Here is an 11,510-nt window from a genome sequence, read left to right as displayed (position 1 = left end):
AGTCACCAAAGACCCTCGCTCAATGGAGAATGACTACAACCCCCAGAATCCAATGGGCCTCCTGGAAAGGGAGGATCGTCTGAGGATGCGTAGTAAGGGTGGCTGGGCCGGAAGCCGGAAGTTCAAGGACGGCAACCAGGCGGGGCTGCGGGCGGCGCGCGCTCCCGCCTGAGTGTCCGGCACGCGGTGCCCTCTCTCTGAGTTGGGAGTCGTGTCCTAGAGGGTAATTGGGGCGGGTGGGCGGGAGGGAGAAAAGGTGGCTTCCCTGACCAATAGCACCTCAGTGTCTAGGTTGTTCCTGGACCGCCACCCTGGTGTTAGGTGCTGTGTCAGGCTGCGCGCACTGTGGTGGCGAGACGCTGCCAGTGGAGGCCTGGGTTGGACGGGAGCGAGCTGCAACATCCAGGTACGCCGTCTGCTGGGGCGGGCTGAGGCGCGCCAATTTGGCCCGCATCCTCCCGTGCCCCAGTCTTCAGGCTTCCGTGCCCTTGAAGTCACCGGTGTACCCTGCACCGCGGACTAGGCCGCGATTTGCACTGCGTCCAGCTCAACAAGCTCCTTGCAGCTGTAGGTTCCTGTCAAACCTTGACTCCAGCGGGGCGTCTTGGCCCTCCAAGTTCTGACTCCAGTAGCTCTGACCTTTGGCGGGGAGGGGGGGTGGGGGAAGGTCAGGGTTTGTGGGCCTGCTGGGGCCCTGGCTAAGAATTTGCTTTTTACTTAATGACTTACAGTTCAGTGCACTAAATTTTTACCCTAGGTCAGTGATGGGCAACCTTTTGAGCTTGGTGTGTCAAACTTCGCCAAAAAAACTGAGCATAACTCGGGTAGGGTGTCACTTTGAGGAAAAAACATTATTTCGCAAATGTTTCATCCTCAGGAGCAGCAAATGTTTCATCCTCGGCATGCGGCCGCGTGTCATCAGAAATGGCTATGCGTGTCAGTGCTGACACGCGTGTCATAGGTTCGCCATCACTGCCCTAGGTTTACCTGTGACCTAGTCATCTATTCCCATATGACCAGTCTTCCAGGCACATAACTTTGCAGTAGTGGTTCCCAATTCTCATTCTGGCCCAGTACACCTGAAAAATGCAGCACACTTCCGTCAGTGGCAGTGACTTGGTACAGCAGAGACTTTCAACCAGGAAGAGGGATATAGTTAAATGAAAAAGCGCCCCCCCCCCCCCCCGAAATATTTGGAATGCTCTACCTGCTTTCTTACCCTAATTATTTTGCTTCTTCATACTTGTGTTTCCTTGGCTTCTCTCTCTGGTCTTATCCTCTGCTTTGGTGTCACTCGTTACCTCCCAAGAGCTGTCCAGATTTGCATACCCATCTGCCTGATAGACATCATCACCTGAATATTGTGTTGAGCATCTTAATTTTAAGATGTCCAAAACCCAGATCAAGATCTTGACTGACAGTGTGACCACCACCTGGGTGCACACACCTGTTTCTTCTTGTTTCTTATTTCTATTAAGTGCCCCAATGGACAAAGTTTCCTAACTTGGAGATATTTTCAGCTTTGCCCTCATCCATTCAGTTAATAAATCTCTTTGAACTTCTGCATCTGTCTTCTTTTCTACACCCTGTATTAGCTCAGGGTATGTGAAGAGTTTTTTAAAATTTGAAAATAGGAACAATCTTAGGTTGGGTTAGATAAGAAAAGTGAGATTCTAGATACCAAAATCAAGTCTATTAAGTCTTCTGTCACTCTTTTAGCCAAGTTGTACCATTTTGTTTCTTGGCTAGTGAATGCTTCCAGCCTTCTTCCTTCAGCTCCTCAAAGAAGTGGTAAGCATCTGGCCAGGGTTATGGGGAATATGAGGGGAAAGAAGTAGCGGGGAGGTTGAAGGTCTGCAAGTCTCTTAATATAATTCTGCTGTGTGTGTGTTTTCTTCAGTCTCACAGCTTGGGGTCCTTTCGAAGCTCAGATAACCTCATCTTGAGGTTGTGCCATTTGGTTTTCTTCCTCTGACCTTATTTAAAGTCACTTGGAATTATAATTCAAGGAAGCTATGCCTTAGCTCAGCTTGGGGTCCACCTTCAAGGACTGGCTCTAAGGAAATGTTCAGCCCATAGAACTCACTCAGAGAAGCACTTACCTCACCCTACTCCTGACTCCCTAAACCAGCTAATCCTGAGCTTTTCTTCTTCCACATTGACTTTTAAGAAACATATTCTCACTAATCTCAGCTAGTCTCTTAATTTCAGTTCCCTCAACAAAGAGGAGTCTAAGAACACATTCATAGTCCCAAACTGAGGAACGTTTTGTTCAGGATGAGAGATTGGCATGCTAGATTTTCTCTTGTTCTCTAGCTCAGAATATCCAGGGAATTAATTAGAAGTAATTTATCTCATGCAAATGTGAGTTAACAGTTGCTGGGGACTCCGTTTCTTTTTAGCCGTTGGGATAGGTGCTTTGTGTTATGTTTGGAACTTAGAATTAATGCTGTGGAAGGTTGGCACTATTTCAGGAATATTATGGCTTAAACAGATGCTTGAGGGCTAACCTGGGAACCTAACCACCGTGAATAAGATTGTTTTTATGGGAAAATAAATTGGATATTGCCTAGAAGGTTCCCATTTGATCTCCTACAGAGAATAATTTACTGCTAATGTTTAATCCCTGGCTACCTCCATTAATTGCCTGTTAGCCAGAAAAACGGATGCATGCTTAATGTACCAGTTAACATTTCTGGGTGGTCCGTACCAGTCACTTCTTCCCAAAAACATGGAGTGTGAGGTGTTAGCTGTGATGTCATCCGGATTCACCTGCTTCCAGCTGTGTGTCTGTATTTCATGGAGATTTTATTTATTTTGACTTCCCAAACGTTGTCTTCCACTATAAGACTCTGCATCTGTGTAGGGGCCATTCAATAGAGTAGACAGACTAAGCAGGATGCAGAAATTATGGAATGGCTTTAAACAGGGAAGTGGGCTGGGCACATGAGACCTATCCTGGTGTCTAAATTCAGTCTTTCTTTTAGGGGACGACATGCCAACTGCCAAGCAACTAGCTGACATTGGCTACAAGACTTTCTCCACCTCCATGATGCTCCTTACTGTGTATGGGGGTTACCTCTGCAGTGTTCGAGCCTACCACTTTTTCCAGCGGCGCATTGCCCGGCGCCAGGCTGCAGAAGAACAGAAGACCTCAGGAGACCTGTAGAACTGGGGGGTTCCTCTCCTTGACCAGAGAGGCCTGAGGCATGCTATGGAAAGAGCTCACCTACAATCATCCAAATCAAGAGAACCAGGGCCTTAATGGTTTTCAAGTCCTGCTGGGGATGAGCGCCCGTGTTTTCTCTGGAACTGCCAGTATAAGGAGGCTATCAGATCGTAACAGGAATTGGGGCAGGGGGAGGCACATGCACAGACATTAAATATTTTGTCATGTCTGTCTGTGTCTTGGTGTTTTTGTTTATTTAAATAGGCTACGACCACAGAGGTGGGCCCTTAACTACCTGTTTTCTAGTCATAGACTAGATTTCCACTACCTTGAGCTCTTAATACCCATGAAGTGGGTATTATACAATTTTAGGAGGAGTAATATCAACTTTCATGACCTCATAGAAATGACTGTCCTAGCAGCTGTATAAATCCCCTGAAAATTCGACCAAAGACCAGAGCTCTTTGGTCCAATGACCATTCCTGCACCAATTACTGTGTCCAGGTAATGGGATACTCTGGTCAGCATTTAAGGAAGGCAGAGGCCCTTGTTTAACAGTCCTCTCAAAATTGCGCCAAGTGGAGGAGGCTCAATTCCCAAAAGGAAGGGTTGTTGGGCAGTCTATAGTAATACAGTTCACCTCCTTAAGCTCATTGGGTGTAGTGTTAGCCTAAGGGTCGATTACTCACTGTTCCACTGTATAGGAAATCAAACCTGCATGTCTTATTACAGAGCTGTGAAGAGGATTTGAAAGAAAACTGTATTCAAGGTAAAACCCAACTATGAAGAGAGGTTTGTTACCACCATTTCATGTCCTTCTTGGTGATCACCCCAAATATCAACCTCCTTCCTTTTTCATACTCTTTGTGCATACTGCTCTGACCTTTGTCCCTCTACTCCTAAACCTTTCACCTGAAAGCCCTCTTCCATGATTAAAAAAACAGAGCTTTAGTCCTGGCCAGTGTTCTCAGTGGTTAGAGCATCAGCCTGTGTACAGAAGGGTCTTGGGTTTGATTCCCAGTCAAGGTCATGTACTTGGATTGCAAGCCCTAACCCAGTTGGGGCCCATGCAGGAGGCAACCAGTTGATGTGTCTCTCACATCTCTCTTTCCAAAAATCAATGGAAAAAATCCTTGGGTGAGCATTATCAACAACAAAAACCCAGCTTTAGCCCTGACCAGGTAGCTCAGTTGGTTAGAGTGTTGTCCCATACTTCCTGGTTGTGGGTTTGATCTCTGATCAGGGTACATACACAAATCAACCAATGAATGCAATGCATAAATATGTGGAACAACAAATCAATGCTGCTTTCTCCCGTCCTCTCTAAAGTCAATAAAAAAACAACCCAGCTTTTCTACGTTTTCATCTCTTTTGCTCCCATCCTCTCTTGGTGTATCAACCAAGGACTCTACTGCCTCTTCTGCTTTCTCACCTGTACAGTTAGGGTCACCATTCTCTCAGCTGTCCCCTGTGCCACTTTCAAAGTAGTACAAAATCAGTCTTTTTTGAGGCAATTTCTTACATTCTCATTTCCATTCTATTCTAGAACTTGGAGACTTCTAATTGTTTGACTCCTTTAATTTTATTTCAGTCTTTCAGTCCCTTATTGGCCTAAGCTTCTTCCCTGTCCAGCCTATGCCCATAGCTAGTCCCCTAAACAACTTCCCTGCAGTCTCTGCCTCCATCCTTAGCCTTAACTCTACTCCTTGCTCCTTTAGTTATCTCTTCTCAGTATATAAACTTGCTTAAGGCCCTCCACCCCCTACCAAAACAAACTGAAGATTATTTCAAGAGAAGTCTCACATGGTAGCACTTCTGAGACTTGAAGTTCCTTCCACCTCCACCACTTCATTTGAAATTCCGTCGACATCCCCTCCGTTGTGCCACATCCACTGATGATTTCAGTCCTCCCCTTACTGTTTCCTGAGGCACTGAAGCTCTACTTTGGCTGCAGGTAGGGACCACTATCTTGTTCCCTTCTACCACTTTGATTTTTCCTTTTGACCTCCTCTGCCCACTTTAAACACCAAGGTGTTACAAAATTTTGTTCTTGGCCTATTGCTCTTATTCTGTATTTTCTCAGTTAACCTAGGTAATTAATGGTTCTGACATTACAGAATGTAGTGAAGTGCTCAGTGCTGGTATCTTGGCTCCACCATTATAGCTATCTTGTAATAGGCCAGTTATTAACTCTTAACTCCCCAGTTTACCTTTGTCAAATGCGGATAAAAAATAATTCCTAATTTAAAAGATTAGTTTGAATATTAAATAATTCATATTAAGTATTTAAAATTCTGTCTGGCACATGATAAGCACACAGTATCAGCCACTAATGCCTGCTGCTGACCTCCAAGTCTGTATCTTACAGGTGGACTTGAGTTTCAGGTATATCCAATTGCTTGATGTATCCACTTGAATTTCCTATAGTTCTAACTTGACAGGTCCACAACTAACAGCATTCCGTCTCATCTCCAGGACCTACTTGTGGTTTCTTCCTATTTTAGTTAATTACACTATCATCCAAGTCAGAAGTAAGGGAGATTTATTAGACTATTCCCTGCACTCTAATCCAAACCAGGTACTGTCTTATTAATTTTTACCATTTAGACACCCATTTAATCAATTCTACCCTTATAATTTCTTGCTTATCCCTTTTTTCTTTTTTAAGAGAGGAAAGGAGAAACATCAATTTGTTTTTCCACTTATGCATTCCTTGGTTGATTCTTACATGTACCCTGACCGGGGATTGAACCCACAACCTTGGCATATTGGGATGATGCCTATACTTTTGCAGAAGGTTTTTGGTGGTCTTGGTTCCAGTCTTGACCTCATCAGATTTATTTGCCACGTTTCCATCAGAGACATCTATTTGGAACAAATTTAATTATGGCATTCCCTGCTTTAGATCGCCTCTGAAGCTCAACCATAGACAATAGGTTAAAGAATCCCTGACCTATAGGGTCAAGTCCAGACTCCTTAGTATGGCTTATGAGGTCCTTAAGAGCTGACCCACCTCATCCTTTGTTCTAGTAATATTAAACTGCCTGACTGGTTGCACAGTTTCTTGTTTTCATGCCTGTTCATGCTTTCTTTCTGAATAGAACATCATCTCTACCCACCTCTCTATCCTCTCTTTTTCCAAAAAGGTTTCTGTGACCCTTCCCCTTCCCATGCTGGGCCTAGTGTTTATAAAAGATAACACTTTTCATATAAAAATTATCTTTTTAAAATTGATTTTAGAGAGAGAGAAAAAAATACACACTGACTTGTTGTTCCACTTATTTATGCATTCAGTGGTTGATTCTTACATATGTCCTGCCTGGGGATTGAACCCACAACCTTGGCGTATTAGGATGATGCTCTAACTAACTGAGCTACCCGTCCAGGGCTAAAAAAATAAAAAATAAAAAAATAAAAAATTTAAAAGCACAAGTAGCTAAGATAATTTTGAAAAGGAACAAAGAAGATGGATTGGGCCTACCAGATATGAAGACACAGTAGAAAGCTAATAGTAATCTAAATGTTGGGGTATTAGTGCAGGAGTAGACATAGAGACCAGTGGCATAGAAAAATAAACAGATCAATGTATATATTAGAAATGGCATATGATAGAGGATACATAACAAATCCATGGTGAAAATTATTACAGAATGTAGTTATTCATAGTCTATGTTATGGATGCATATGTGTTGGTGAAAGTATAAAAAACATGTTTAAAAAATGGATTGAAAGGACATACCAAACTTACAATAGTTGTTATATTGGGGGTAGGGTGAGGTAGAGTATAGGTTAGAGGTTAAATGGGTCTTAAATGAAAACTGTTTCCTCTACTCACAACACTTCTGATACCCAATGTGTGAGTTTTCCCCGCACCAAACAATTCTCCACCTCTGGATGCCAACTGAGTATCCTATAACTCAATTCTGCCACTAACTACCCCGGGGTAGTGCAGACCCCACAAGTTAAGGGCTCAGTCCCACTAGACTGTCCTCCACTTCAGATGCCTCTCACCAGTGGGTCCCCAGGTTACCCACACTTCTGCCTGACATGGCTACAAATTGGTGCCTACGACCACCTCCTTAAGTTTTATAATTTGCAATAATGGCTCACAGAACTGAACTTAGGGAAACACTTCATTCACTATTACTGGTTTATTAGAAAAGATGCCACTCAGGAACAGTCAAGTGGAAGAGAGAGATGCATAGGGCAAGGTATAGGGCACATCACCCTATCAGCACCTCAAAGTATTCAATCCAGAAGCTCTCTGAACCCTGTTTGTTTGGTGTTTTTATGGAGATTCCATCACATAAGCATGGTTGATTAAATAACTGGTCATTGGCAATTAACTCAACCCCTATCCCTCTCCCCTCCCTGGAAGTCAGGTGGGGCTGAAAATCCCAGCCCTCAAATCCTGCCTTGGTCTGGTTCCTCTGGCAACCATCTCCAATTCTGAAATTATCTAGGGGCCCACCAAGAGTCATCTCATTAGCATACAAAAAACACACACACAATCTTCTCTCTGAGGATTCCAAGGTCTCAGAAGTTCTTTGCCAAAAACCTAGGATGAAGACCAAATACATACCTGCAGACTTTGAGTAAAGCAAGTTATTTTCTGTAATGTGAATGGGCCTCACCCAATCAGTTGAAGGCCTTGAGAGCAAAGACAGGGTTCCCAAGAAAGGAATTATGCATCAAAACTAACACAGAAACCCTGCGTGAAGTTCCAATCTATAGATCTTGGATGCAACACAATTCTTCCCTGAATTTCCAGCCTGCCAACTGCTTTTCAAATTTCAGACTTGCTAGTCCCTACAATTGTATGAGGCAAGCCTTTAAAATAAATCAGTCTCCTTCTTTTTTAAAAAAATGTTTTTTATTGGTTTTTAGAGAGAAAGGGAGAGGGAGAGAGAGAAACATCATGCTGAGAGAAAATCATCAATTAGTTGCTTCCCACATGCCCCCCACTGGAGATCGAGCCCGCAACCCTGGCATGTACCCTAACTGGGAATCGAACCGGGGACCTCCTGGTTCATGGGTCGATGCCCAACCACTGAGTCACACCGGCTGGGTGAAATCAGTCATTCTTGCTCTCTCCAGGGGTAAGGAATGTCCAGCCCAAGGGATGTATAAGGAAGGCCCTCGAAATCATTTGGTCTGGTCCTGCCAAGGCATTAGGGGTGAGTTAATTAAATGTTTGACCAAATATAGCAGGCTAATTTTTAAGTTGATAATTTTGTATGGCCTGCAAATGATGTTATAAATATCCAAATGGCCTTTGGCAGAAAAATGGTTCCCCGCACCTGCGTGAGTCTAACCTATTGGTTCTGTTTTTCTGGAGAACTCTCATACAGCAGATAATGCCAGTGTGTATCTGTCATCTTGTTTCCTGGCCTAGGTTCCAGTCTGCCCCTACCTCCAATTGTCTAACAGTCATTTTCACTTAGAGCACCTACAGTCATTTCAAATATAGCTTGTGAAAACCTAAACTCAAGCAGTTGTGTAGTATTTACTGAGCATGAACTAGTTGTATTTAGTAAGAAAGAATAGACATATTTGCTGTCAAATTAAAATGAATATAATTAAGTTCTTCGGTTATTATAGTAAATATCAATGAACTGAATTCTCCCATTAAAAGACAAAGCCTAGTAACAGAATGGCTAAAAAATAAAAATCATGTAGTTTCTAATAAACAGCAAATAAATCACCCCCAGATAGTAAAGCGGTGATGCTGCCAAAAAGTTTAGTATTGTTTCCTAGGAGGCTTTCACAGAGCACTCATTTGAGTGAAAGCAGATTCCAAATTTGTTTTTTGGTAGGTCTGCGGCTGTGGTTAAAATCTTGGAGGCCTGCCCTAGCAGAGACCTTACTGAACTAGAGAAAAATAAATGTATGCAGATGACTGAGGTGAAGGTGGTACAGATAACCTTAATATGTATCCTTACTACATATTGGCCTATGTCAACTCATAGCCCCCCCGCCCCTTTCTTAAAAAATATTATTTATTGTTTTTCAGAGAAGAAGGGAGAGCGAGAGATAGAAACATCAATGAGGAGAATCATTGATTGGCTGCCTCCTGCACACCCATTACTGAGGATCAGGCCTGCAACCCAGGCATGTGCCCTGACAGGGAGTTGAACTGTGATCTCCTGCTTCATAGGTCAATGCTCAACCATTGAGCAACACCAGCCAGGCTAGCACAGCCACCTCCCTACCCCCTTTTATAAAGCCATTTCTTGTACCTCTGTAAGGTCAAGTCCCAAGTTCTATTATAGCCCTCTCTATGACTGCTTTTACAGGACTAATTTTACTGCTTTAAATCTTCAGGGGCCCCCATGACCTATCATCTAAAATTTTTTTTTTAATATATTATTTTATTGATTTTTACAGGGAGGAAGGGAGAGGGATAGAGAGCTAGAAACGTCGATGAGGGAGAAACATCGACCAGCTGCCTCCTGCACATCCCCCACTGGGGATGTGGCCGCAACCAAGGTACATGCCCTTAACCGGAATCGAACCTGGGACCTTCCAGTCCTCAGGCCGACGCTCTATCCACTGAGCCAAACCGGTTTCAGCTCATCTAAAATTTAATCTTCAGCCCTAGCCAGTTTGGCTCAGTGGACAGAGAGTTGGCCTGTGGACTGAAGGGTCCCGGGTTTGATTCCGGTCACGGGCACATGCCCGGCTTGCAGGCTTGATCCCCAGTGGGGGGCGTGCAGGAGGCAGCCGATGGATGATTCTCATCACTAATGTTTCTTTCCCTCTCCTGTCCTTTCTGAAATCAATAAAAATATATTAAAAAAATAATAAGAAAAATAAATAAAATTTAATCTTCAGCATGCTAGTCAAGGTTCTTCACAATCTGCCCCAAACCACCTTCTTATTGTCATCTCCTGTCACTTTGATACAACTCCCAACAGATTACAGTTCCCTGAAACTGCCATGTACTTGTTTTTACATTAAAATTATTCCAAACATATTGAAGAGCACCAAAAATAAACCCATCTTACATCCTCCCTCCACAAAGATAAACACTATCCACCTTTCAGTAGCTGTGCATTTCTGTACTATTGCTATGGAAGTACCCTTAATATTATTTGGGGGTTAAAAAGGTAATAATAATTCCATCAACTGAGACACATTCTTTTGCAACTTGACTTTTTTCACCCAACAGTTTTTTGGTATTTATCCATTGTACTGGTTAATTTTGTCTTCACTGGGCCATTGATTGCCCAGATAGCGGATAACAGTATTCCTGGTGCATCTCTGAGGGTGTTTCTGGTTGAGAATAACATTTGTATCTGTAGAATGAATAAAGCAGATTGCCTTCCCCAATGTGGTTGGGCCTCATTCAATCCATTGAAAACCTGAATAGGACAAAAATTGGAGTAAGAGAGAATTCTTTCTCTCCACTTGACTGTCTTCAAGCTGGGACCCTGGTCTTCCCCTGCCTTCAAACTTTGTTTGGAACTATACTAGTATGCTCAGCCTTCCTGGGTCTCCAAATCCTGGGGTTTCTCAGCCTCCACATCCATGTGAGCCAGTTCCTTATACTAAATCTTTAAAAATATGTATTAAAAAATTTTTTTTGACTGATACATATAAGAACATATTTTATTTTTTTAAAAAATATTTTTATTTCAGAGAAGTAGGGAGAGGGAGAGAAACATAGATGAGAGAATCATTAATCGGCTGCCTCTTGCACGCCCCCCACTGGGGATCTAGCCTGCAACCCAGGAATATGTCCCTGAATGGAATTGAACCTGGGACCCTTCATTCTGCAGGTCAATACTCTATCCACTGAACCAAACCAGCTAGGGCTATATTTTAAATATATCTGTATGTACTTACATATCCTATTGGTTCAGACTAACACATCCATATTGACAGGAAAACTTAGTTCTTCATTTTAATTGCTGTACAGTTGGTTCCTGAATGTGGGGATTAGGGGTGCCGACGCCCCAGTTGAAAATCCACGTATAACTTTTGACTCCCCCAAAACTTAACTACAGTCGTCCACAGGGTACTGGTTCTGGGACACCCCCCCTTCCAGATACCAAAATCTGTGAATGCTCAAGTCTCATGTAAAATGATGTAGAACAGTGCATGCAGTCAGTCCTCTGCATCTGAGGATTGAAAATATTTTTGACCTGTGGTTGGTTGAATCCATGGATGCGAAACCTAGGGATATGAAGGGTCAATTACATATTTATTGAAAAAAATATGCATATAAGTGGGCCCACACAGTTCAAACCTGTGTTGTTCAAGGGTCAATTGTAATTCCAATTGTATGAATAAATCAATTTATTCTATTCATCTAGTGAAAGATCAATGGGCCATTTCC

The 11,510-nt window shown here is 43.0% G+C and overlaps 1 protein-coding gene across 3 annotated transcripts; it reads left to right on the top strand.

Moving 5' to 3' along the window:
- The first annotated feature begins 111 nt into the window (after positions 1-111).
- Positions 112-3,398, top strand: LOC103285524 (cytochrome c oxidase assembly protein COX14). 3 transcript variants are annotated; one of them, XM_054719097.1, is made up of 2 exons: positions 112-223; positions 2,988-3,398. In XM_054719097.1, exon 2 carries the CDS (start codon positions 2,996-2,998, stop codon positions 3,167-3,169), a length of 174 nt encoding a protein of 57 aa, XP_054575072.1. In that variant the 5' UTR covers positions 112-223; positions 2,988-2,995; the 3' UTR covers positions 3,170-3,398. The 3 variants fall into 3 exon arrangements, with proteins under 3 accessions (XP_054575072.1, XP_028000148.2, XP_028000147.2); XM_028144347.2 differs by lacking the exon at positions 112-223 and adding an exon at positions 236-406; XM_028144346.2 differs by lacking the exon at positions 112-223 and adding an exon at positions 421-567.
- Positions 3,399-11,510: the final 8,112 nt, after the last annotated feature.

This window comes from Eptesicus fuscus, chromosome 7 (assembly GCF_027574615.1).
Source record: "Eptesicus fuscus isolate TK198812 chromosome 7, DD_ASM_mEF_20220401, whole genome shotgun sequence".
NCBI lineage: Eukaryota > Metazoa > Chordata > Mammalia > Chiroptera > Vespertilionidae > Eptesicus > Eptesicus fuscus.
Note: the sequence above shows the minus strand (reverse complement) of the source record. Positions and strands in the feature narration are given on the sequence as shown.

Excerpts from the sequence above, each read along its gene's own strand:
- LOC103285524 (XM_054719097.1), top strand. The coding sequence starts at position 2,996 with ATGCCAACTGCCAAGCAACTAGCTGACATTGGCTACAAGACTTTCTCC.